At 44.1% G+C, this 27,966-nt stretch overlaps 1 protein-coding gene across 3 annotated transcripts; it reads right to left on the bottom strand.

Moving 5' to 3' along the window:
- Window positions 1-2: 2 nt before the first annotated feature.
- On the bottom strand, window positions 3-27,509 carry LOC110506123 (epithelial splicing regulatory protein 2). 3 transcript variants are annotated; one of them, XM_036963857.2, is made up of 17 exons: window positions 27,160-27,348; window positions 26,836-26,987; window positions 26,220-26,348; window positions 19,426-19,539; window positions 16,473-16,587; window positions 16,286-16,387; window positions 15,859-15,913; window positions 15,199-15,309; window positions 14,909-15,041; window positions 14,458-14,500; window positions 13,583-13,884; window positions 12,532-12,762; window positions 12,144-12,342; window positions 9,139-9,349; window positions 7,925-8,120; window positions 1,727-1,826; window positions 3-1,201 (listed from the first exon to the last, which is right to left on the bottom strand). In XM_036963857.2, the coding sequence occupies exons 2-16, from the start codon at window positions 26,965-26,967 to the stop codon at window positions 1,737-1,739; spliced, it is 2,163 nt and encodes a 720-aa protein (XP_036819752.1). In that variant the 5' UTR covers window positions 26,968-26,987; window positions 27,160-27,348; the 3' UTR covers window positions 3-1,201; window positions 1,727-1,736. The 3 variants fall into 3 exon arrangements, with proteins under 3 accessions (XP_036819752.1, XP_090078773.1, XP_036819751.1); XM_090222647.1 differs by lacking the exon at window positions 26,836-26,987 and having other exon boundaries at window positions 27,160-27,509; XM_036963856.2 differs by lacking the exon at window positions 1,727-1,826 and having other exon boundaries at window positions 27,160-27,346.
- Window positions 27,510-27,966: the final 457 nt, after the last annotated feature.

Raw genomic sequence — 27,966 nt, 5'->3', positions numbered from 1 at the left:
GGGGCAATAAAGTTGTATTTATTCAAACAGTTATATACACATACAGTAGTTAAATTCATACAAGTCAAGTCTCAAACTTGCTTAAAAGAAACAATTTTTTTCCCATCAGCCACCAGAGGTCAGCCAAGCCACAGAGGGGGCTGCTATTGCACTCTGGGTAATATAGGCATAGCAAAGATGAGAAACCAGACTAATGTTCTCAGCAGCCCAGTCACAGGAACCACTCATTCAGCGTTTTCTTAATATACATTTTTTTACACAGTTTGACAGTCCAAAAACAAGGGAGAATGGAAAGCATGCTGCAGAAGGACACGGTTTTCTATCAAATATAGTCTGGAAGAAAACAGATGGCACAGAGATCTACTCCCTTTAAAGGATATTGCTTGAAGATCATGCAGACGAACAGCCAACTCTTTTCACATTTAAATAAAATCTACATTTTAGGAAGAGTTTTTTGGATTAAACAAAGAATCAATATTTGTCATGCTAGTATACTACAGAACTAAATGAGACTTCGGCTAATTGAGCCTTAGCCTACTCGGATTGTAACAAAGACAGAGTGCTTGGACATATTATTCTAAATATAATTGCATGCCATACAAATGCTTTCACAGCAGAAACAAACACTGTTACACAAGTAGCTGTGATTAAGCTCAGCATCCAGCATGTTACTGTGGCTCTCACTACTGTACATAGTGGCCTTGTCTTTTCTAGTTTTAGAAAAGGGAGTAGTGGAACGAGCGTCTGATTTCCCTTCTATGCAGTACCAGACACACAGGAAGGAGGATGTGCATCAAATATAAATATGTGTACAACCAAGTTCTGTGGGGAGAGGTGTCTGTCGGTCTGTGTATGAATGTTGAGAGGGAGCTTGAGAAAGAGGCTAAGAGGGAGGAGAGTCAGCAGATTGTTTGTGGGGAGGTGTGTGCGTGTGTGTTTGTATCAGTAGTGGAGGGAGAGGAAGTGACAAGGGAGAAGGAATCAGCGGTTGTGGTCCTCGACTCCTCCCGCCATGGTAGCGGTCAGCTGATCGAGGTTAGTCGCAGCACACCAGCAGACGGACGGGGAGACCAGACAGGGGGTGGTTGGCGCGCTCGGCCACGGCCCGCCTGGCTGACTCCTCGCTGGGGAAGGTGATCAGGGCCTCGCCGCTACGCTGGCCGCTGAAGTTGTACAACAGGAGGACGGCGTCCGGCTGGAGCTGGAGGCAACAAACCACAGGAGATGGAGGAGAGATGAAGAGAGTCGTGGAGAGAGAGAGAGAGACAGAGGGGATAGAAGCCACACCGCTCAGTCATTAGCACCATCCCAACACCAGGGGGCCACAATCTGGCAAAGAAGAGAGGAGATCCTGCACTGATCAACCCAGTAGAGTTGGAGAGGAGATCCTGCACTGATCAACCCAGTAGAGTTGGATGAGTCAGACGAGAAACCACAGGTCAATGCAATTCCTTCTAATGCATGCTTCCCTTTAGAAGAGCTACAGTCCAAAAGCAATCCCCTGATCAGTCTGTGGGAGTAGGTTAGCACACTCAGGTCAAGGGCTAGATGGATGAGGAGAGGAAAGGAGCGAGCGAGCGAGCGAGGAGAAACAGAAAGAGTCACTCTGGAGCACACTCTTGATTTGACGTTAAGCAGGTGGACCGGCAGGCAGGCAGGCAGGCAGGCAGGCAGGCAGGCAGGCAGACGGGGGCCATGTGAGGTACAGGGTAGGCTGGTAACTTACCCAAGTCTCCCTACAGACAGAGCCACTCTTTGGGCTGGATCAGACTCCTGGTCTGTCCTCGACTCATCTGAACCATGCTGCTGTAGTCTTCAGGAGAGTACTACAGTGTAATGAGGTTCACAGTCAGACAGGGGGACTTGGTAGAGCATTATATACACACACAGCACATAAATACAATCACACTTAAATGTAGATACATCACAAGTCCCCAACAACCCACCTAAAAACTGTCTTTGGAACATACAGTGGGGCAAAAAAGTATTTAGTCAGCCACCAATTGTGCAAGTTCTCCCACTTAAAAAGATGAGGCCTGTAATTTATCATCATAGGTACACTTCAACTATGACAGACAAAATGAGAAAAAAAAATCCAGAAAATCACATTGTAGGATTTTTTATGAATTGATTTGCAAATTATGGTGGAAAATAAGTATTTGGTCAATAACAAAGTTTCTCAATACTTTGTTATATACCCTTTGTTGGCAATGACAGAGGTCAAACGTTTTCTGTAAGTCTTCACAAGGTTGTCACACACGGTTGCTGGTATTTTGGCCCATTCCTCCATGCAGATCTCCTCTAGAGCAGTGATGTTTTCGGGCTGTTGCTGGGCAACACGGACTTTCAATTCCCTCCAAAGATGTTCTATGGGGTTGAGATCTGGAGACTGGCTAGGCCACTCCAGGACCTTGAAATGCTTCTTACGAAGCCACTCCTTCGTTGCCCGGGCGGTGTGTTTGGGATCATTGTCATGCTGAAAGACCCAGCCACGTTTCATCTTCAATGCCCTTGCTGATGGAAGGAGATTTTCACTCAAAATGTCATGATACATGGCCCAATTCATTCTTTCCTTTACACGGATCAGTCGTCCTGGTCCCTTTGCAGAAAAACAGCCCCAAAGCATGATGTTTCCACCCCCATGCTTCACAGTAGGTATGGTGTTCTTTGGATGCAACTCAGCATCCTTTGTCCTCCAAACACGACGAGTTGAGTTTTTACCAAAAAGTTATATTTTGGTTTCATCTGACCATATAACATTCTCCCAATCTTCTTCTGGATCATCCAAATGCTCTCTAGCAAACTTCAGACGGGCCTGGACATGTACTGGCTTAAGCAGGGGGACACGTCTGGCACTGCAGGATTTGAGTCCCTGGCGGCGTAGTGTGTTACTGATGGTAGGCTTTGTTACTTTGGTCCCAGCTCTCTGCAGGTCATTCACTAGGTCCCCCCGTGTGGTTCTGGGATTTTTGCTCACCGTTCTTGTGATCATTTTGACCCCACAGGGTGAGATCTTGCGTGGAGCCCCAGATCGAGGGAGATTTTCAGTGGTTTTGTATGTCTTCCATTTCCTAATAATTGCTCCCACAGTTGATTTCTTCAAACCAAGCTGCTTACCTATTGCAGATTCAGTCTTCCCAACCTGGTGCAGGTCTACAATTTTGTTTCTGATGTCCTTTGACAGCTCTTTGGTCTTGGCCATAGTAGAGTTTGAATGTGACTGTTTGAGGTTGTGGACAGGTGTCTTTTATACTGATAGCAAGTTCAAACAGGTGCCATTAATATAGGTAACGAGTGGAGGACAGAGGAGCCTCTTAAAGAAGAAGTTACAGGTCTGTAAGAGCCAGAAATCTTGCTTGTTTGTAGGTGACCAAATACTTATTTTCCACCATAATAATAAATTCATTAAAAATCCTACAAATGTGATTTTCTGGATTTTTTTTTCTCATTTTGTCTGTCATAGTTGAAGTGTACCTATGATGAAAATTACAGGCCTCTCATCTTTTCAAGTGGGAGAACTTGCACAATTGGTGGCTGACTAAATACTTTTTTGTCCCACTATACATACAGTTTAAGTCGGAAGTGTACATACACCTTTGCCAAATACATTAAAAAAAAACTCAGTTTTACAATTCCTGACATTTAATCCTAGTAAACATTTCCCGTCTTAGGTCAGTTAGGATCACCACTTTATTTGAAGAATGTGAAATGTCAGAATAATAGGAGAGAATCATTTAATTCATCACATTCCCAGTGGGTCAGAAGTTTACATGCACTCAATTAGTATTTGGTAGCATTGTCTTTAAATTGTTTAACTTGGACCAAACATTTCAGGTAGCCTTCCACAAGCTTCCCACAATACGTTGGGTGAATTGTGGCCCATTCCTCCTGACAAAGCTGGTGTAACAGTCAGGTTTGTAGGCCTCCTTGCTCGCACACACAGTTCTGTCCACAAATGTTCTTGAGGTCAGGGCTTTGCGATTGCCACTCCAATACCTTGACTCTGTTGTCCTTAAGCCATTTTGCCACAACTTTGAAAGTATGCTTGGGGTCATTGTCCATTTGAAAGACCCATTTGCAACCAAGCTTTAATTTCCTGACTTATGTCTTGAGATGTTGCTTCAATATATCCACATAATTTTACTTCATGATGCCATCTATTTTGTGAAGTGCACCAGTCCCTCCTGCAGCGAAGCATCCCCACAACATGACACTGCCACCCTCGTGCTTCACGGTTGGGATGGTTTTCTTTGGCTTGCAAGCTTCCCCCTTTTTCCTCCAAACATAACAATGATTATTATGGCCAAACAGTTCTATTTTTTGTTTCATCAGACCAGAGGACATTTCTCCAAAAAACACAATCTTTGTCCCCATGTGCAGTTGCAAACCGTAGTCTGGCTTTTTTATGGCAGTTTTAGAGCAGTGGATTCCTCCTTGCTGAGCGGTCTTTCAGGTTATGTCGATATAGGACTCGTTTTACTATGGATATAGATACTTTTGTACCTGTTCCCTCCAGCTTCTTCACAAGGTCCTTTGCTGTTTTTCTGGGATTGATTTGCACTTTTCGCACCAAAGTACGTTCATCTCTAGGAGACAGAACGCGTCTCCTTCCTAAGCGGTATGATACTTGCGTACTATTGTTTGTACAGATGAATGTGGTACCTTCAGGCGTTTGGAAATTGTTCCTACGGATGACCCAGAATAGTGGTCCACAAAAAAAATTCTGAGGTCTTGGCTGATTTCTTTTGATTTTCCCATGATGTCAAGCAGAGGCACTGCGTTTGAAAGTAGACCTTGAAATACATCCACAGGCTAAATGACGTCAACTAGAGGTGTACCTATCAGAAGCTTCTAAAGCCATGACATTTTCTGGAATTTTCCAAGCTGTTTAAAGGCACAGTCAACTTAGTGTATGTAAACTTCTAACCCATTGGAATTGTGATACAGTGAATTAATCTGTCTGTAAACTATGGTTGGAAAAATGACTTGTGTCATGCACAAAGTAGACCTCCTAACCGACTTGCCAAAACTATAGTTTGTTAACAAGAAATGTGTGGAGTGGTTGAAAACAAGTTAATGACTCCAACCTAAGTGTATGTAAACCTCTGACTTCAACTGTACATGCATACATTACACTTGTAGTGTAAGACACCAATCCACCACTCAGAACAGTTCCTCACCCAAACTGAGTGCTCAGTCAGACAGCACAACAACTTTCTAATTGATCCAGATTGCAGAAACCAGGGGATAACCAGTCAGGAGGAGTTTACAGTGGTTTAGTCAAGTCAGGACTGAACTCAGCAACACTCTCTCTTTAGCATTAACACACACAGTGTGTAGGACTGTAAAGCCCTACAGTAACTGGTCAGGTGTTCTCACATGCTGGGAGCTTAGAGTTAGCCCCGAGGAAAACACACACACACACACGACATTAAAAACTTTTCTAAACAAACCTTTAAGAGCACAAAGAGACCCAAACCTTTAACAAAAACACCTCAGTCCCATCCCAGTATCCTCAGGCTAGAACACCTAATACACCTGCCCAACCAGCCCAGTCAGTCACAGTACTGTGAGAGTTCAGTTCATACCTCCTCTGTAGACTCACTCCGCCTACTCAGCCAGTCAGCCAATGAGGGAGAAGCAAGAGAAGGGGAGAGCACAAGTGCACACGTCCCTTATTGAATATGCTGCAGTGCTGAACCATGGTTTGTGTTGCAGTAAAGCATTCATTCTGGTTGCTAATATATATGAGCACACTGACTGTTCAGTTCTGAATGATGGGTTTGCCTACAGGCTTGTAGTTAAACAAAGATGGTTTTGTCATGAGGTGGGGGAATTATACAAATATGCTATTCATGAATAAGAAGGGTTTGGACAGTTTGTCCAGGTATTTCTTCATTTGTGTGTCTTGTTTTATACTACTGCACTGTTGGAGCTAGAAACATAAGCATTTCACTGCACCCGTGATAACATCTGCAAATTGTGTAAATTTTATGTAACACAAGCCATACAATGTACCGACAGTAGAGTCCTACACGGGTCAGTTCTGGAGCCGCACCCGCCCAAAACCAATTCAGAGCCCCATCTGACGAAAGATTTTTCTCCTCAACCTGATCCACCTGCATAGAATTGCCAAGAGCTGACAAAACCTTTACATTCAATATTGTTTAGATAATCAAATAATTGAATTGAAACTTAAACAATTCCAAGAATCGAATATAGGCTGCAATAATACATTTATAGGCTATAGCCTACTCAAACTTTAACCAGCGCACCGGTTTAAACTTCATATGGCCTGCGTATGGTCCAAATGAACGAAAGCCTGAATTAACTGATATTAAACTGAATTGGCCCACCTTAAACAAATACCTGCTTGCAAGTTCTGCTGTCTGCATAGCCACTCCATCTACCGGGTTGTTGTCCTGGTTCCACTATGGTGTATTTCAGAACCTTTTTATTTCTCCGGTTAGGCCTACGTTAGCCTTTTTCACGTGAGCTAGGCTAGCCAGGGGAAGTACACTTGGCAACATATTCACGTGGGGGGATAAAACACAAGTTTCAGCACCACACAATGGACAGTTCCCTGATCCACTGCATGCATGGCTGGTAGCCTACATGTCTGCCTCACCGCTCACAGAATGGAATTCGCAACACAATAACCTCCAGGGTTTGTAAAAAAATATATTATCTTGATTTAAAATGCTTCCGACCAGCAAAATAATTGTTCTGAACCGCGAGCCGACCCGTGGGTTGAAATAATTTTTTCATTGCACCCGCTAGCTGATTTTTTTTGCAGGTCAACTGTAGGGAGGTGACCAGATGCAGGACTCTAACCGACAGCTCCTAAACCAGACAGAAGATGTATTTTTACAGGTAACATACCACAAGGTAATGTTTATATGAGCCCCTTTCAAACAGCCCCTTATTTCCAACTCATTTGGTAATGTTTATATGAGCCCCATTCAAACAGCCCCTTATTTCCAACTCATTTGGTAATGTTTATATGAGCCCCATTCAAACAGCCCCTTATTTCCAACTCATTTGGTAATGTTTATATGAGCCCCATTCAAACAGCCCCTTATTTCCAACTCATTTGGTAATGTTTATATGAGCCCCATTCAAACAGCCCCTTATTTCCAACTCATTTGGTAATGTTTATATGAGCCCCATTCAAACAGCCCCTTATTTCCAACTCATTTGGTAATGTTTATATGAGCCCCATTCAAACAGCCCCTTATTTCCAACTCATTTGGTAATGTTTATATGAGCCCCATTCAAACAGCCCCTTATTTCCAACTCATTTGGTAATGTTTATATGAGCCCCATTCAAACAGCCCCTTATTTCCAACTCATTTGGTAATGTTTATATGAGCCCCATTCAAACAGCCCCTTATTTCCAACTCATTTGGTAATGTTTATATGAGCCCCATTCAAACAGCCCCTTATTTCCAACTCATTTCCAGGTATACTCCTTTTATACATGTCAGTGAGTAACTGGCAGGGATGTTGTTAAACCATGGGGGCTGTTTGCATTTCAAATTAGGGGAGGTGTTAAAACAATGGAAGTGTTTATGAATTTACCTGAATAAAAGCAGAGAACCAATCACACAGACCCAATACCTGTATTTTGGTTACAGCATCTGAACATGCAGGAATCATGACTAGGTCTTAGGTGGCTTTTAATTTGCCATGTTTTTTTACCCCCACAAAAAAGCTGGCATGGTAAAATTGTGGGATCTTTGTATATGAAAGGGACAATACACAAAAAAAGAGTGGCAAAGAAATCAACCAAGAGACATTAAACTGCAATGGAGTTTGAGACGGGGGCTGGGGAGACTGGAACTAAGGAGACTGGGGTAGAGGGAGGGGGGACTATGGAGGAAAAAGAAAGGTTAGTATTGGGGGTCATATTGGAGGTTCTGACCTGGTATCCCTGGAAGAAGCTGAGGATGTCTTTGACCCCGGCGTTGTAGGGCAGACCCTGCATCCTAACTAGAGCGCCGTGCTGGGGCATCATGGGAGAGGCAACGTGGCCTTGGGCATGGGGCTGCTGGGCCGCTAACGCTACTGACCCTGGAGGAGACGCAAAGTAGCTCATCGTGGAGGGAGAGACTGGGGGGCTAGAGCGAGAGAGAAACACATTTATTTTTCTTTCTTTGGAAGCAAGTGTACATTATTCAGAAGATGTTCCAGTGTCAAAATCAATACCAAACATGGCACTTTGAACTGCATACATACATACATACATACATACATACATACATACATGAAACACACATGACAAAAGAGGATGTACAGTTCATATTGACAAAACCCGAGAAGGAAATGGTTGTGTGGTTTGTACACTAACCTGGGGTAGTTCACACTAACCTGGGGTAGTGCGCAGTGTAGTTCGCACTAACCTGGGGTAGTGCGCAGTGTAGTTCGCACTAACCTGGGGTAGTGCGCAGTGTAGTTCGCACTAACCTGGGGTAGTGCGCAGTGTATTTCGCACTAACCTGGGGTAGTGCGCAGTGTAGTTCACACTAACCTGGGGTAGTGCGCAGTGTAGTTCACACTAACCTGGGGTAGTGTGCAGTGTAGTTCACACTAACCTGGGGTAGTGTGCAGTGTAGTTCACACTAACCTGGGGTAGTGCGCAGTGTAGTTCACACTAACCTGGGGTAGTGCGCAGTGTAGTTCACACTAACCTGGGGTAGTGCGCAGTGTAGTTCACACTAACCTGGGGTAGTGTGCAGTGTAGTTCACACTAACCTGGGGTAGTGCGCAGTGTAGTTCACACTAACCTGGGGTAGTGCGCAGTGTAGTTCACACTAACCTGGGGTAGTGCGCAGTGTAGTTCACACTAACCTGGGGTAGTGCGCAGTGTAGTTCACACTAACCTGGGGTAGTGCGCAGTGTAGTTCACACTAACCTGGGGTAGTGCGCAGTGTAGTTCACACTAACCTGGGGTAGTGCGCAGTGTAGTTCACACTAACCTGGGGTAGTGCGCAGTGTAGTTCACACTAACCTGGGGTAGTGCGCAGTGTAGTTCACACTGACCTGGGGTAGTGCACAGTGTAGTTCACACTAACCTGGGGTAGTGCGCAGTGTAGTTCACACTAACCTGGGGTAGTGCGCAGTGTAGTTCACACTAACCTGGGGTAGTACGCAGTGTAGTTCATGTTCATGTTCATGTAGAGCTGTGCAGGGTGGTGCTGTGGTGGGTAGTAGGCTAGGGTGGGGGTGGGGTGGGGGCTGTGTGGGGGCTGGGGTGTTCTGGGGGTGGCCAGTAGGGGGGGCTGGTACAGAGCAGCCTCAGAGAGCATGGCAGGAGAAGGGAACGCAGCATAGGCCGGAGGAGCCAGACCTGGGGAGAGGACAGAGAGCGAAGTTCAGAATCTCAGATACAACCACACAGGAACATTGGATCCTTATCATAACCTCAATATTACTACACCATCATGCCTAAGCCTGCACATCAAACATCACGCTGAACCATCACACAGCTCCCAGCGGCATACAACATCAATCAAATGTATTTATAAAGCCCTTTTTACATTAGCAGTTGTCACCGGGTGCTTACACAGAAACCCAGCCTAAAACCCCAAAGCCCAAGCAATGCAGAAGCATGGTCCCTAGGAAAAACTCTAGTTTTACATATGATTGATAAGACTGTTAGTCACATAAAAGCCTCAAGGTAGTATTCTACTCAGTTGCTCCAGTTGTCCTTGGTGTTACCCTAACCCTACAACATAAACACAGTGAGGGATGGAGGGAGGTTGTGTATTTACACACAAACAGGCTGTATGGGTCTGTTGCCACATTGACACAAAACACAGTCAGATGACCTTGTGGGTTGAGGGTGGATTTGCAGGTACACTCCCCAAACCAATCTGGCAACTCAAGTGACCTTGTGGGCTGAGGGTGGGTTTGCAGGTACACTCCCCAAACCAATCTGGCAACTCAAGTGACCTTGTTGGGCTGAAGGCGCCGAGTGACCTTGTTGGGCTGAGCGTTCCCAGGTATACCATGTCACCAACCTGGCAACCCGAGTGAGTGACTGCCATAACTCCAGGTCAAGCCAGTGAGATTACAGTTGTCAAACATGAGGTTGAATAAATGGAAACAAAGTTTACAGCAAACAAACAGCCATTTGAGCAACTGCTCTCAAAGTGTGGCCATCAGAATTCACAACAGCCAATAGCCACACCAAGAGTGTGCACTGCCTTCTAGTGATATGATAAGCAGGAATATAATCTCTATAGCAACAGGGCACTAATAGAACAAAGTACACTGGGATAGATAGACACACCCACTTTAACCATGTGTATGCAAACAAACCCTTCAGAGTTTTAATGGGTGTGTTACAACTAATATGGGAGGGCATAATTACTACAGCCAACCCTGCCTGTGTAATACACTGCTCAAAAAAATTAAGGGAACACTAAAATAACACATCCTAGATCTGAATGAATGAAATATTTTTATTAAATACTTTTTTCTTTACATAGTTGAATGTGCTGACAACAAAATTACACAAAAATGTATCAATGGAAATCAAATTTATCAACCCATGCAGCTCTGGATTTGGAGTCACACTCAAAATTAAAGTGGAAAACCACACTACAGGCTGATCCAACTTTGATGTAATGTCCTTAAAACAAGTCAAAATGAGGCTCAGTAGTGTGTGTGGCCTCCACGTGCCTGTATGACCTCCCTACAACGCCTGGGCATGCTCCTGATGGTCTCCTGAGGGATCTCCTCCCAAACCTGGACTAAAGCATCCGCCAACTCCTGGACAGTCTGTGGTGCAACGTGGTTGCGTTGGTGGATGGAGCGAGACATGATGTCCCAGATGTGCTCAATTGGATTCAGGTCTGGGGAACGGGCGGGCCAGTCCATAGCATCAATGCCTTCCTCTTGCAGGAACTGCTGACACACTCCAGCCACATGAGATCTAGCATTGTCTTGCATTAGGAGGAACCCAGGGCCAACCGCACCAGCATATGGTCTCACAAGGGGTCTGAGGATCTAATCTCGGTACCTAATGGCAGTCAGGCTACCTCTGGCGAGCACATGGAGGGCTGTGCAGCCCCCCAAAGAAATGCCACCCCACACCATGACTGACCCACCACCAAACCGGTCATGCTGGAGGATGTTGCTGGCAGCAGAACATTCTCCACGGTGTCTCCAGACTGTTACGTCTGTCACATGTGCTCAGTGTGAACCTGCTTTCATCTGTGAAGAGCACAGGGCACCAGTGTCGAATTTGCCAATCTTGGTGTTCTCTGGCAAATGCCAAACGTCCTGCACGGCGTTGGGCTGTAAGCACAACCCCCACCTGTGGACGTCGGGCCCTCATACCACCCTCATGGAGTCTGTTTCTGACCGTTTGAGCAGACACATGCACATTTGTGGCCTGCTGGAGGTCATTTTGCAGGGCTCTGGCAGTGCTCCTCCTGCTCCTCCTTGCACAAAGGCAGAGGTAGCGGTCCTGCTGCTAGGTTGTTGCCCTCCTACGGCCTCCTTCACGTCTCCTGATGTACTGGCCTGTCTCCTGGTAGCGCCTCCATGCCCTGGACACTACGCTGACAGACACAGCAAACCTTCTTGCCACAGCTCGCATTGGTGTGCCATCCTGGATGAGCTGCACTACCTGAGCCAATTGTGTGGGTTGTAGACTCCGTCTCATGCTACCACTAGAGTGAAAGCACCGCCAGCATTCAAAAGTGACCAAAACATCAGCCAGGAAGCATAGGAACTGAGAAGTGGTCTGTGGTTATCACCTGCAGAACCGTCTTGCTAATTGCCTATAATTTCCACCTGTTGTCTATTCCATTTGCACAACAGCATGTGAAATTTATTGTCAATCATTGTTGCATCCTAAGTGGACAGTTTGATTTCACAGAAGTGTGATTGACTTGGAGTTACATTGTGTTGTTTAAGTGTTCCCTTTATTTTTTTGAGCAGTGTATGTTCCCTGAACAAACCATCAAAAGAAGGCATAACATTGACTGAAACATGTCCGTTTTAATAATAAACAAGCATTTCTGAAAGCTACTTGTCCTGTTGTCCTTGCTACATATTCTCCTGTTTACGTGATATGTTCTGAAACATCAATGGGACATGCAGTGATTCAGCTAGGTGTATTATGGACTTACAGGGTAGTTTGCAGGGTGGAGGGGACAGGCCGCTGCGGTTCAGTGTTCCTCCCATCAGGACGAAGCTCATCTCCTCAGTAGAACACTGGAACACCTCCACATAGCGGTCCTTCATCATCTTCTTGTGGCACTTCTGGGCCACCATGAACGCCCTGTCAGCTGACCTCATCTGAATGAAGGCGTCACCTGAGGGACGACCCTGGAGAGGAGAGGGAGGTTAGAGATGAGAATGATGCTCTGATGGAAGGGTTAGGGTGGGAACTTGTCACATCTCAATAGTGTAGAGCTGCTTCCGAATCCTCGGCTTGTACCCATCACTTCATCTACACTAAGTATTTCATATAAGACGAGTGAAAGTACCATGGTGTGTGTGTGTACCAACCAGTACCTGTTGGTTGAGCACCATATGAACTCCATGTGGTTTAATATCAATAGTGTGTTCTCCCATGAACTCCAGTATATCCTCTATAGCAGCGGTGTAGGGTAGACCTCGCAAACGAACACAGTCCCGCGTGCTGCCAGTCGCCAGGTAAGGGGGCGTGGCCAAGACCGGCATAGGGACCATGGAAGAGGAGGGCAGCGTGGAGATCAGAGGGGTGGACATGTAACGGTTCAGGACCTAACAGAGGGCAGAGGTCAAAAGGTTAGACGACAAAGTCGGCACCGACTTCATTATATTGCTGTTCCTGTGGTGTTGAGTCATGTTGACATTCATTTACAAGAGGCTCTGATATAATAGTCAAACAAACAACTCCTGTGTCACGACACAAGTACCATCCTCCAGCAAACTGACTCATGGGGACCGCATTCTATGCTGTGTCACGTATAGTCCTTCAACTTTAGTCATGTCTTACACTGTAAACACAATAGTCATTGCACAACAAATTAGAGAACTGGTTAAATATGGAGAAAGAGGTTCATCGCCAGTAGTCCTCCTTTCTAAAGAAATGATCTCAAATGACAGGCAGTGCCTAGAACACTGTACCTGTTGGACCTTAACTGTCTTTAAAACGCTCTAAGCATCTCTACCTCACAGTGACTGTCTACTATAATGTAACTGTTGCACCTTGGCTGCAGTACAAGGGAATAGCTTGATGCATCTCTGATAGTAGGTTAAGTAGTATAGAAACCCCATTGAGTCCCTAGATGCCATACCTGTTGGACCTCACCTGCAGTACTTATGAACAGCTCTACATTCTACTACACCTATAAACAGTGACTGATGTGTTTTACCTGTTGGACCTCACCTGCAGTACTTATGAACAGCTCTACATTCTACTACACTGAACCTGTGTGAACAACTCTACCTCATAGTGACAGTCTACTACACCTATAAACAGTGACTGTGATGTGTTTTACCTGTTGGACCTCTGCTGCAGTGCTTCTGAACAGCTCTACATTCTACTACACCTATAAACAGTGACTGTGATGTGTTTTACCTGTTGGGCCTCTGCTGCAGTGCTTCTGAACAGCTCAATGTATCTCTTGCCCAGGATCTGCTTGTGTTTCTTCAGGGCGTTCAGAGCGTACTCTTCACAGGAGAACAGGACGAAGGCGTCGCCTGTGGGCCGCCCGTCAGGGTACTTTACGAAGAGTAGGCCGTCGCTGGCGTCCGTCACGGGGCTGTCGGCCCCCAGGAAGGTCAACACGTCCTGGGGAGAGGCGGTGAAGGGAAGACCCCTCATCCTGATGATCACCTGGTTCTCCTTGGACAGGAACTGGGCCACCTCGTTGGATGTGCCTACAGTCACACAGAGGGAGAGGAAACAGAGTTAGCTATAAGTGAGAAGTAAGACCTTTAGCTAATTACTTGGTCCCTTTAACATGCAAATTATTGTTGCTTACTGCCACTAATAAATAAAATGCTAAAATGCATTACATCACTTTAAAATACAAGAGTAGACGTTAAAACAAGAGCAGTGAGTCAGAGTCTAGGGCAAACAGTATCTGCTGAAAGTCCAATGTCTTGACAGATATTATTGAACTCCAGTCGACTGGCTAGAGTCCACAGACAGACACTAGTCTCTCCCCCTGTTCTCTCTCCTGTATCAGCTCTGCTCTTTGTCTATTCACGCCCCCTTTGTATGGCCCTGAGCTGGGCCTTTCAATGGCCGCCGGGAGGATGAGGTGAGACACTGTCGGCCAGGGGTAAAGTTACCTTCCTCCAACTAGCCTCTGAGGGGTGAGGCCCACAAAGCACCTTTCATTCCCCCAGGATAAGCCAGGCAACTGGAGTGGTACAGGGCGGAGGAACAGGGAAAGTCCCTCTAGTCAAGGGAAGAGAGGGAAGGGGAAAAAAAGTCTGAAATCTGACCTCCAGCGATCTTGAGGAATTCCTCTCCTGTGGCTTTGTATACCTGTGAGGATGAGAGGAGACTTTTAGCAACTCCAAATGGCCTTTCATCTGACCAATGCAACATGCATTGTGCTACAGTTGGAAAGCATGACACTTTTTTCCTCTGTAACAGTATTGGCTGCATAGCTGATGCTGTAACGGTATTGGATCCATTAGTGAAGCAACAGCATTAGTATGGCTGTGTTAGATGTAGGGGCTGCTGTGTTAGATGTAGGGGCTGCTGTGTTAGATGTAGGGGCTGCTGTGTTAGATGTAGGGGCTGCTGTGTTAGATGTAGGGGCTGCTGTGTTAGATGTAGGGGCTGCTGTGTTAGATGTAGGGGCTGCTGTGTTAGATGTAGGGGCTGCTGTGTTAGATGTAGGGGCTGCTGTGTTAGATGTAGGGGCTGCTGTGTTATACGGATGCTGACCTCAATGTATCTGCTGCCCATGTGGTGTTTGTGTCTCTCCAGGGCCAGGTCTCTGTGCTCCTGGTTGATGAACCGAACCAGGGCTTCACCGTTCCTCCTGCCCTGCGCGTTCAGACAGAGGGCCACACCACCCCTGAAATACACAGGGAGAGGTTGGAGGAAAGGTCAGAACAATTTGACCCTTTATGGAGGCGAAGCTGCATGTACAACATCCTGTGGGTATTAGTCGCCAATTGTCAGTGGAACCGTGGCTTAATCACATGACACACAGTCATGTTTTGGTAACATACTTGGCGATGTTGAGGCCCTTGAAGAAGCGGGCGATGTCCTGGTCAGAGGATTGCCATGGCAACCCCCTGGCTCTGATCACTGTCTCACTGTCCACTGGCTCAGTCTTACTGCTGCAGGAGACAAACCAGGGGGGCACAGTCAACATGGGGAACGGTGTTTAACAGTTACACACTAAACTCAATGCTGCATGAGACAGAGAAAGTCATGTTCACAAACTCTTGAAGACAATGTAAATGGACTTGAATAGTACTTCTATATTGTTAAAAACCAAAGTGTTTCAGTAAGTTGTCTTCATCAGAGAGAGACATGGTAAAAATTGGGACTTATGCAGTTTAACAGTCTACTTCACAGTACTCTAACACGGAAACACACATGCCAGGGGTTGTCAGGGCAATGGGTATCGGACACCGTAGTGAGATTTGTGTGGTGCTACTGGATAGCCAGTTAAGTACTTAATGGCAAAGTTGGAGTGGTTTAATGACACGCTTGTGGTTTCCCTTGTTGCTGTAATCAATGCTACGAGCCTGGCTCTGAACATGGGAGGGACGGTTGGTTAGGCTTCAACTGCAGTAAACACTAAACAACAGGTTTAGTATAGAGACGTGGCCACACAACCTGGTTGAGTGAGGTTACATGAAGTCGATGCACAATATACATACCATGCTCCCGATTCAAGCTTGTACTTCACAGCTTCAAAGCATGAGAATTTGTGGTCTGCAAGAGATTCAAACACTAATTTACAATATGGATCAAACTTCTATCCACATTTACAATCAAAAGGACCATACTGATAAAAAATAACTTCACATTAGGCTTGACATTGGATCCGCCAACAGAAGCCAATCAACTTCACTTATATTCAGACTGAACAATACAACAAATGTTGTTTTTAAGTGTTGCTCCATGCTGCCAGGTTGTTTCATGCTCAACAGGTCTGGCCTGCCAGCTTGCAACTTCAGCAGCATTCCTGTTAGCCACCTAACGTAGAGAGATTGACAGGGCTGTGGGGTGGCCAGGTGGGACTGGCACAGACAGAGAGTGGGGGGAAATGCGATAGCAAAAGAGGAGAGAGATGTATAGACTTACTGTATGGCTCAGCCAGGATGTGCAGGGAGAGCTGGACCATACACCTCACCTCCTTCAGCCCCATCACCTGCTCTGACAGGGGAAGTTCTGGGATGCACACATCTACACACATGTAAGGATGTTTTATCAGTCATTTATATAAGTACTAGGAACAGATGAGATTACATTTCATCTGACTCCGACTTACATTCTAGCATAGAGGGCAGTGTTAGGTCCTGGACCTGTCCAGCATTGGGACAACATTTGTGAAACTCTTTCCTCACATCCACAAAGGAGTAGAAACACTCCGGCAGGACCAGGTTCTGAAACAGACACACAACAGGTAGGTCAGTCATTAGTCCATTCAACATTCACTGAATAGTAGTGTACTCTGTAGACAGACCTCATGAAAATAAGGGATAATAGGAGTGATGCAATGAAGGGAGCCAGGAATAGGTGGCATAAAGAGGGGATGAGATAAAGCGGGGAAAACAGATGACATGACGCCATCTACGGATGATTGTGTGGATAGCTAGCATTCCTGTGCAGATGATGACGTTACTGCTCAACACAAGCACAGGAGACATACTGCTAACTGTGACCCAGGAATTACAACTTACACACGTGGCTAAAAGGTCAAATGTAAAGAACATACACAAACAAATACCAGACTCATTATCTGAACTGAATTATAGCATTGTCAGTGTTTTTTAAAGCACATTTTTTGTCCATTAAAATAACAAATTGATCAGAAATACAGTGTAGCTATTGTTAACGTCAGAAATGACTATTGTAGCTGGAAATGCCTGTTTCTAAAACTAGACACTAATGCACTTGTTCTCTTGCTCAGTTGTGCACCGGGGCCTCCCATTTTTTCTATTCTGGTTAGAGCCAGTTTGTGCTATTCTGTCAAGGGAGTAGTACACAGCATTGTACGAGATCTTCAGTATATTCTTTTTCTGAGAAAGGAAGGCTATTCCATGTGAGAAATTGCCAAGAAACTGATGAGTTTCAGAAGAAAGTTCTTTGTTTCTGGCCATTTGAGCCCGTCATCGATCCCACAAATGCTGATGCTCCAGATACTCATCTAGTCTAAAGAAGGCCAGTTTTATTGCTTCTTTAATCAGAACAACAGTTTTCAGCTGTGCTAACATAATTGCAAAAGGGTTTTCTAATAATCGAATTAGCCTTTTAAAAATAAACTTGGATTAGCTAACACAACGTGCCATTGGAACACAGGAGTGATGGTTGCTGATAATGGGCCTCTGTACGCCTAAGAAGATATTCCTTTTTTTTCCCTCAGCCATTTCCAGCTACAATAGTCATTTACAACATTAAAAATGTCTACACTGCATTTCTGATCAATTTAATTTTATTAGACAAAAAAAAAAAAAATGGCGCTTTTCTTTAAAAAAACAAGGAAATTTAAGTGCCCCCAAACGTTTGAACGGTACTGTGTGTGTGTGTATGCATGTATGTATGAAACAGTTGAAGTCAGAAGTTTACATACACCTTAGCCAAATACATTTAAACTCAGTTTCACAACCCCTGACATTTAATCCTGGTAAAAATGTGCTATCTTAAGTCAGTTTGGATCACGACTTTATTTTAAGAATGTGAAATGTCAGAATAATTGTAGAGAGAATAATTTATTTCAGCTTTTATTTCTTTCATCACATTCCCAGTGGGTCAGAAGTTTACATACACTCAATTAGTATTTGGTAGCATTGCCTTTAAATTGTTTAACTTGGGTCAAATGTTTTGAGTAGCCTTCCACAAGCTTCCCACAATAAGTTGTGAATTTTGGCCCATTCCTGCTGACAGAGCTGGTGTAACTGAGTCAGGTTTGTAGGCATCCTTGCTCGCACACGCTTTTTCAGTTCTGCGCACAAATTTTCTATAGGATTGCAGTCAGGGCTTTGTGATGGCCACTCCAATACCTTGACTTTGTTGTCCTTAAGCCATTTTGCCACATCTTTGGAAGTATGCTTGGGGTCATTGTCCATTTGGAAGACCCATTTGCGACCAAGCTTTATCTTCCTGACTGATGTCTTGAGATGTTGCTTCAATATATCCACCTAATTTTCCTCCCTCATGATGCCATCTATTTTGTGAAGTGCACCAGTCCCTCCTGCAGCAAAGCACCCCCACGTTTCACGGTTGGGATGGTGTTCTTTGGCTTGCAAGCTTCCCCTTTTTCCTCTAAACATAAAATGGTTATTATGGCCAAACAGTTCTATTTTTGTTTCATCAGACCAGAGGATATTTCTCCGAAAATAATGATCTTTGTCCCCATGTGCAGTTGCAAACAGTATTTTTTTACAGTAGTTTTGGAGCAGTGGCTTCTTCCTTGCTGAGCAGCCTTGTTTAACTATGGATATACATACTTTTGTACCCGTTTCCTCCAGCATCTTCACAAGGTCCTTTGCTGTTGTTCTGGAATTGATTTGCACTTTTCGCACCAAAGTACGTTCATATCCAGGAGACAAAACGCGTCTCCTTCCTGAGCGGTTTGACGGCTGCGTTGTCCCATGGTGTTTATACTTGCGTACTATTGTTTGTACAAATGAATGTGGTACCTTCAGGCGTTTGGAAATTGCTCCCAAGGATGAACCAGACTTGAAGGTCTACAATTTATTTTTCTGACGTCTTGGATGATTTCTTTTGATTTTCCCATGATGTCAAGCACAGAGGCACTGAGTTGGAAGGTAGGCCTTGAAATACATCCACAGGTACACCTCCAATTGACTCAAATTATGTCAATTAGCCTATCACAAGCTTCTTAAGCCATGACATAATTTTCTGAAATTTTCGAAGTTGTTTAAAGTCACAGTCAACTTAGTACATGTAAACTTCTGACCCACTGGAATTGTGATAGTGAATTATAAGTGAAATTATTTGTCTGTAAACAATTGTAAAAATTACTTGCGTCATGCACAAAGTAGATGTCTTAACTGACTTGCCAAAACTATAGTTGTGGAGTGGTTGAAAAACGAGTTTTAATGACTTCAACCTTAAGTGTATGTAAACTTCCGACTTCAACTCTATATGTGGTGGAAATTCCCCTAACTTGGTCAGTAAATAAGGGCAATTATATTTTCTATCAAAATTGCTACATTTTCCCTGAATGGTAGGTTAGAAAATCAAGGGCCACTCAATACCTTCTTGGAGACCTCAGGGTGAAGGGCCTGTCGTATGATGAGGGGCCCGTCGACACACAGTGTGTAGGAGCTTCTGCCCAGAGCCTTCAACTCCGCTGAGACGGACTGCTGGAACTGTAGGGAGAGAATGAAGAAAGATACAAGAGGAGAGTTATTGTGAGAACATACAATGAGTCACACACACACACACACAACAAAACTAAAGTATGCCTTTACTTTGTTGGTTATCAGCCAAGTAGCTCCCTATGGTCTTTTAGAGATCCAGTGTAAACCACTTGTGCCCAGCAGACAAACATGGGAGTGCCAATGTCACCTATGAGCAACCACAGAGTAACACAGTACTGATTAATTATGCTCTGCTGCAGCAAACTGCTAACTACAAAGGTTTTTATGCTTGGTTTGTTTTAGAATAATAGTGCTCTGGGAGTTCTCTCCCATAAGAATTAGCACAGCGTTTCTAACCGTTAACCCTTTAAATAGGCCAAGTCTTTAGGCTAACTGGTACGAACAAGTTCCCTGAACAGGTAGGTTTGTGTTTTCTGGGGGAAGAACAGGTAGGGAGGCGTCCTGAGATTGACCAATGTGAATAGTTTTTTTCAGGTGTTTTCATAGCAAGGAAGCAGACAAGAGGGATTGTGGTGCTAATCAGCACCTGGAACAGGGAGGATTTCACTTAGCAGTTAGACCAACAGTCACAACCAGACCAAACAGACAGGAAAGGGGAAAACAACCAACCCCAGCCAGAGAAACCAGCCACTGCTTCGCTTCCTATAAAACAATGTTTGCCAATCACTAGGCCCTATAAAACACTTACCATGCCCCACAGCAGGGACTCCGAAATAGGTCTGTGTTCAGTAATAATCATTGCATTTAATGTGGCCCATTACTAGTGTTGTGTAAACATTACTGGTGTCTTTTAACAGTCAGACATAACACCTCACCATCACCTCAACGAACAAACTGACCTCTCCAATTTGCCAGTTAGTGCTGCCAATTGTATTTCTAGCTAGGCTGGCTTCCTTCTTTGAGGATATAGTTTTGGTATCCTGTCTATTGGGGGAGAGTGGGGTAAGTTGAGCCACCCTTGTTTCTCAGAAACCACACATAAAATGTATCATCTGATCAAATTTTGAGGAAGTGGTCATAATTGTATTGAGTCTGTGAAGGAAGAAACCACATGGAAAAAGTGGTAAGCAAGTTAGGTCAAAAATATATACATTTTCACCAAGTCAAATTAATGTATTGTGTTAAGAGGTTTCATTATGCTTGTGTCTAAACCACAGTAGGTCATTTTAAGATTGTTCTATACATAAGTTGGGGTCTCTAAGTTTCAATATGAGGTCCTAAACCCAGCACAGAAGCCTCTATAACAAACTTGGTTGAGTGTGGTGTACCTTAACAATAATGGCCTTTCACTAATGATATTCCAGTGACCTTTAATAAAGCATGTGTGTCTATGTACACTGACGACGCAACAGTATATACGTCGGCTGCAACAGTAAAATAAATAACTGACACCCTTAACAGAGAGCTCCAGTCTATGGGCTCAAGTGTTTGTTAGGTGTTAAGCTCGTGTTAAAATACAAAAAAAGCTATTTTGATTGTGTTGAATTGGGTTTTGGAAATAAAGATGGGCATGGTTTTGAAAAAGGTAGTGGTAATACTTCATTCAGTACAAACATGTGTAGGTGGCTCAATTTAAGTTGTGCCAAGAAACCACTTTTTGGACAAGTTGTGTTCTCAAAACTATTTTTATGAATTCTGATACACAACATCCTGAAATATATGTAGATACCTTTACATCAAAATAGGCAACACTTCTCAAATACTCTTTCCATTTCTAATAAACTATTCACCAATTCGTGGTTTGTTTAGCTACTACTTATCACGTTATCTGTCCAGAAGATCTAATGGTCGTTAGTGACTAATTGTGAGTCAGTGAGGCTAATTTCTAGGCAAGTCAGTTAAAAGAACAAATATTTTTTTTACAATGGCGGCCTACTGCGGCCAAACCCGGACGACGCTGGGTCAATTATGCGCCGCGCTATGGGACTGCCAATCATGGCTGAATGTGATACAGCCTGGATTCGAACCAATCGGAATGGCCGATTAATTAGGGCCGATTTCAAGTTTTCATAACAATCGGTAATCTGTATTTTTGAGCGCTGATTTTTCCAATTTTTTATACCTTTATTTAACTAGGCAAGTCAGTTAAGAACAACTTATTTTCAATGACGGCCTAGGAACGGTGGGTTAACTGCCTTGTTCAGGGGCAGAACGACAGATTTTCACCTTGTCAGCTCGGGGGATCCAATCTTGCAACCTAACAGTTAACTAGTCCAACGCTCTAACCACCTGCCTCTTATTGCACTCCACGAGGAGCCTGCCTGTTACGCGAATGCAGTAGAAGCCAAGGTAAGTTGCTAGCTAGCATTAAACTTATCTTATAAAAAACAATCATTCATAATCTAAGTTATAACATTACTAATTTATCTAGCGTGTCCTTCGTTGCATATAATCGATGCAACGCTGGGGGATGATTTAACAAAAGCGCATTTGCGAAAAAAGCACAATCGTTGGACGACTGTACCTAACCATAAACACCAATGCCTTTCTTAAAATCAATACACAGAAGTATATATTTTTAAACCTGCATATTTAGCTAAAAGAAATCCAGGTTAGCAGGCAATATTAACCAGGTGAAATTGTGTCATTTCTCTTGCGTTCATTGCATGCAGAGTCAGGGTATATGCAACAGCCTGGGCAGCCTGGCTCATTGCAAACTAATTTGCCAGAATTTTACGTAATTATGACATAACATTAAAGGTTGTGCAATGTAACAGGAATATTTAGACTTTAGACTTATTACCACCCGTTAGATAAAAGACTTTATGGTTCAGTATTTCACAGATTTTTATTGGTGTATTATATTAAGTTAAAATAAGTGTTCATTCAGTATTGTTGTAATTGTCATTATTATAAATAAATAGGTATCGGCGTTGAAAAATAATATTCGGGCGACCTCTAGTAGTGACACCTCTTGCACTGAGATGCAGTGCCTTAGACTGCTGAGCCACCCGGGAGTTCAACTTGAAGGAAATAATTATGTTAATGAGGGGCTCTTATTTCAACTCACTTGCCGTTACCCACAAACACCATCACACTGGACAGAACAACACTAGGCCCCCTATACCATCATATGCATTGTATTGAGACTACAAAAAAAAATAGAGTTTTGTTGAACCCTTCATTGCATCTATTGCCTACAGCTATCCTGAACCTATCACACCCTAAAAGGGATGAGATGTTTGAGTCCTCGTGGTGACCGGGACCAAGATGCTGGGTTGTTGGGCAGGTCTGTCTTGCCACGTGGAGCTGTGGGATCCCATGCCACTTCAGGGCCTGGTACGCTACATTTCACCATAGTGTGATAACATCTGGGTTAGGGAAGCACAGATACACACAGGAAGCTCATTGGCTAAGGTGGACCGGTCAGATAGGCCCCTAAGACAACTGACTGGCTTTCTCTGAAAAGACTGGCTGCCAAGGATCCAGAGGTCAATGACTCATCATCTGGGAGCCATGACAGATGATACACTGTATGTCATAGGGGTATCAACAGATACGGTAATGTATCTGGTAACATCTATGGTATAGATGCCAGTCATTTAAGTAGTCCAATAGATAATAGGACGGATATTAGTCAAGGAAAGTCTAGACTGACACAGTTGACTATGTGACAAAGAGAGGAACAAAACAGCACAGGTTGAGGCGCTGTGGAATTCAAAATTATTCCTCTGTTTCGGGGGGTAGAGCATCATTCTCAGAAGCCATCGGATATTAAACATTCTTCTGTCACCTCAGACACTGACATGCAAATATCTATCACATTTGTTTAGTTACCAAGAACCCTCTCCACACACACGTACAAGCAGGAACAGAGCAGGATGTGAAGGTAGTTGTGTTCAACCTAATGCATGGTGGGTGAGGTGTGGTGTTTGTTAGCTCACGGCTGTTTTCACATCTATGCAGCCTCACCTTGCACAACCAGCAGCAGGATAAGGAATAGAAACAAATGGTTAAGGAACTAAGCGACACACCCTTTACTCTATCCTCTCTGCCAAACCAGCATACTATTAGAGCAAACATGTCCAACAGGACAGACCTAACAAAGGAAACAGGTCTTGATAAATATGCCAACACTAGCAGCAAGGCTGTCAGAATAGGAAATGTCAACATGCAACAAATGAGAACGTGCATAGACGGTCACTGTAATATACCTGACCTGGCCAGCCAAACCATTCATTGATTACCATTGGTTTCATTTTCCCCCAATGGAAGGTTCTCTGTTGCACTGTGCCATGGGTGAGTATGAGGTAGGAGTTTACCCTTGAACCTGGCCCCATCTGTGTTTGCTCTGTAGTATAAGCTATAGCTGGTGTGTTTGCATGGTGTTGAGACTGGACCCATGGAGAGGAGTAGAGCAGGGGTGGTGATGAGGCTCATGATAAGGGAGTAGAGAGTACCAGGCAGTACTCATGGCTAGGCCTGTTACAGTCACACCACTGTCCCAAACTTTAGTCATTTTATGACTGGACTGTGGAGATTAGATGTTTACAATCCTGGCTCTGTAGAGGATCCTCTGGCTTGTTCTCTACAAGGTACAATGCTGTTGGAGAGCAGGAAGGGAGAAGACCGAGGGAGTGTTTTATTGCTGCTGGCACTATCTTTCATTATCTGCTTCTGCTGTGCACCTGCCCCAGTGCCTTCACAACCTGGAACAGGGTGACGCTGCCCCACCTATGAGAGAGACTTAGCAGCACAGAGAGCTGAACACGCTTTGCTCCGGGGTCCCTGGAACAGAGCATGTCAGAGCCTGTGTACTATCACTGCACTGATCTGAGGCTCTTCACACTCAATACTGGCCCTAATAAGCGAGGGCCTAAGACTGACTGGGGTTCAATGAGTCAAAATCCCAAATGTCTTCCAGACAAACCCATTGATCTGAGAACAGTTAGAGAAACTACAACAGGATTCTGACTTTATTTTTATAAACTCAATCTTAGGGAGAGAAACTTGTTGATATGCTGAATCGAAGGCAGGCTAGCCCACAAGGAACAGTAGTTATTTAAAGTCGTCCCCCCCCCCCTCCCCCAATGGAAAGGGTGCAGCCCAGCTCTAATCTCTATCTCTCTCTATCTCAGACTGTTTTCTTTGGTGAAAGATTTCTTCAAATCTGCATCCTTGGCTTGGCTACTCTGGCCTTATGACATTGACAGGTCCACTGAGATATGGTCTCTGCTAGGTTAGTTAGCTATTCCTACCTACAACCCCAAAGGCAGTCTCTCGTATGACTCACATTAGCTGAATGTCTCCATTCCTCCACTGACTGCCTGACTTAAATCAATAGAGACAAATAAATAAACTTAACCTGACCAATGGCAAGAGAAAGTGACCTAGCAGACAGAGGTAAGCCAGTAAAAAATGGATTTTTCTGGTTAATCTTTAAAGGGTCCACAGACCCACAAAACAAATGAATTGGGACGGCTTGCAGGTATAGAAACTCAAACTAGAGATTACTTCAGCAATCAGCAGTGAGAGCATCTTGCAGTACGGATCTACTCTAAATCTATAGTGTGTCAACAGCAAGAGCACTGTCAAACTCAGGCGCTATATTGCAAAATGTTGTTGAGGAATAACTGATCACTTCAACAAACCTGCTTGTTGCATGGGAGAGGACCACAGCATTGAGTCAGACAGCATCTCTAATCGTAACCCTAAATCACAAGGAGAGCCTGGTAATATGGGGTTTTCAATGATTGAAATACTGCTGGGGGCGGGGATGGGATTCGGTGTAACTATCTACCTACAGAGTGCATACAAATACTCTCAACACTGCAGGCAGACAGAGCGGTTGAGAAACACGTTTGGCAACATAAGCCCTTCTTTTGTCAAAACATACCAGGGGAGGTGGAACCTGAAAACACTTTTACATCCTGGTCATCATAAACAGGAACAGACTGCCTTATCTCACAACTACCTGGCCTGAGAAAACAGGTGCTGGGCTATGGCAAGGGGTCTCTGTCATTCCCACACTTTCTCTCTCTCCGTCCTCTCTACCCAGCAGGGGTATTTCTTTGCATTCCCAAGTAAACATTCAGTCTTCCAGATGTCAGCAGCTCGCATCAGTCTGGGACAAGACTAGACATGCTTGCCTCCCCGTCCCTACCTCAACCCCACGGCAGTCACTGCTTTAGCCAAGCAAGCCTACTCAAACCAGCAACTACACTGAGCCGGTCCCAAAAGACACCCTATTCTCATAGGGCTCTGGTCAAAAGTAGTGCACTATAGGGAATAGGATACCATTTTGGATTGAACTACTCACAACCTGTCAGAGTTTAATAGGCCAAACAGCAGCCAAACCAAGTGGAATAATTTGTAAAGGTCAGATACCTTTCAGGGGTTTCCATTTGTTGAGAAAAATCAACACACCTTGACATTTACTTAAAGCTTCATCAAGCTTGTCCTGTTACCTCCCTCCAGGTGGTTGGTGACACAGACCATTTGAATGCTGTCAGTCTTATCATGCATGGCTGTTTTTGCCAGTTAAAGTTCAGCCATTATCATATTAGAGATGAAATGCTTTGTTCAGCATCTTCAGCTTTTCTTTGAGTCAGGTTTAAAATATTTAAGTCGGAGAATGCAGGAAAGCAAAGGACAAGACTCCAGATTTGAGTCCTAAAATGTTTTAGGGCCTGAACAGGAATCTTCACCAGTAGCCTAATCAGTCTCACCTGTTGCAGAACTTTGTCCAGAGGTTCAGCCTTGTAGAGTTCCTCCACAGACAGCCCAGTCTCCTCTTTACTCTGGTCTGTCAACTCCAAAGAGTCGGGCTTCACAAGACGTCTCTGAAGTTTCCCAACCTGTGAACGGAATCGTTGTTTCACCATGGCATGTGCCACCCATTTTAGTTATAAACTACAGAGTACAGTTTGGTGAAAACGCAAATAATTACCCAAGTCAGCACTAAACATGACAGGCCAATTTTATGAACTCAGACCATCAAACAAGCAGTTAATTGTCAAACAAAGCAGTTAATTGTCAACGCACAGTTGCCAATGTCAAGGCGTTGACATATAACCAAAAAGGTATGCTTTCTTTCAACATATATTTAAAGCATTTCACTGAAGTTAAATCTGACAGGTGTAAGCTACACACCCATGAGCCTATCGGTTGGATTAGTTGAGGCCCATGCGCACTTTTAAAACTGTGACCCACAAATAATTACAGAACGCATACCTTTGTTGATTAATATGTCAGCTGTCAAGTTAAAACATGAATCCACTACTTAGACACAAAAACACTAAGAATTCAAGAAGAAACCTTTACAACGGGTGAGAAAGTCCGTACCTTTTTCTCATGTAGATCCACAATTTGCCACACCAAGAGAATTATTTCCCTCTCATCCGAACCCAGTTTACCCCCATTTGCACCAGCTGTTGCCCCAAAGAACACCACCAGAGTATCACTGTGCGAAGCCATCAGGGACCACAAGGGTAAAACTACAATTAAAAGCAAAGATGAAATAAAAATAACACCAGGATCCACCTTTTTCCAGTGATAAGAGAAGCAAACAAAAGGTCTGGAAATTCAATTGAAGTCAAGAAAACGAATAAGGGGAAAGAAAGATTATATTCAAGAGGACACGAAAGAGATTTCGACCAAAGACTCTACCTGATCAAGTACTTGAGCGTGTTCTATCCAGAGATACTGGTTTAACTGGTAAAGAAAATTTGAAAAAATCCCTGTTTTCTTTCACGCGAACTCTATGACAAGCCCAGAATTGTTTTTCACTCTCGCTATTTTTCTGAGCTACCTGTGTATGATTCAGCCTCTTACTTTCAGTAAGGGGAGTTGGCCTATTGGCCGCATGGCAAAGGTGAGGGCGGGACATAGCGCACCAAAATCTATGTAAACTAACCTGATTGGTTTAGCATGTTTGGCGGAAGTAGTAGCAAATAAGATTCCGGCTGTTCACACACCTTTGAAGTAGTACAGCACCTTACGCCTCTATCACACCGACAGTGTTCTTGGGATTTGGCACACCAGAAGTAAGGCTACATTCAAAACAAAATCAAACTTTATTTGTCACGTGCTTGGCAAACAACAGCTGTAGACTAACAGTGAAATGCATACTTACGCTCCCTTCCCAACAATGTAGAGAAAAACAGAAAAATAATAACGAGGAATACATAAACAATAACTTGTGGGGTACCAGTTCCGACTCGATGTGCAGGGGCACGAGGTAATTGAGATAGATATGTGCTTATAGGTAGGGATAAAGTGACTTGAAAAATATAATAAACAATAGCAGCAGCATATGTGATGAGTCAAATGCAGTCTCTCAAAGGGGGTCAATGCAGATAGTCTGGGTAGTTATTTGGTTAACTATTTAGCAGTCTTATGGTATTGGGGTAGAAGCTGTTCAGGGTCCAGTTGGTTCCAGACTTGGTGCATCAGTACCACTTTCAGTAGGGTAGA

Source organism: Oncorhynchus mykiss, chromosome 26, assembly GCF_057628025.1.
Source record: "Oncorhynchus mykiss isolate SJ-2025 chromosome 26, ASM5762802v1, whole genome shotgun sequence".
NCBI classification, from domain to species: Eukaryota; Metazoa; Chordata; class Actinopteri; order Salmoniformes; family Salmonidae; genus Oncorhynchus; species Oncorhynchus mykiss.
Note: the sequence above shows the minus strand (reverse complement) of the source record. Positions and strands in the feature narration are given on the sequence as shown.

Bases quoted from the DNA above. Each gene is read 5' to 3' on its own strand.
- LOC110506123 (XM_036963856.2), bottom strand. From the start codon at position 26,967: ATGGCTTCGCACAGTGATACTCTGGTGGTGTTCTTTGGGGCAACAGCT. The intron at 26,349-26,835 runs GTACGGACTTTC...TTCCGTTCACAG, and splicing joins TGGATCTACATGAGAAAAAG to GTTGGGAAACTTCAGAGACG. The intron at 8,121-9,138 runs GTTAGTGTGAAC...CTCTCGCTCTAG, and splicing joins TACACTGCGTACTACCCCAG to CCCCCCAGTCTCTCCCTCCA.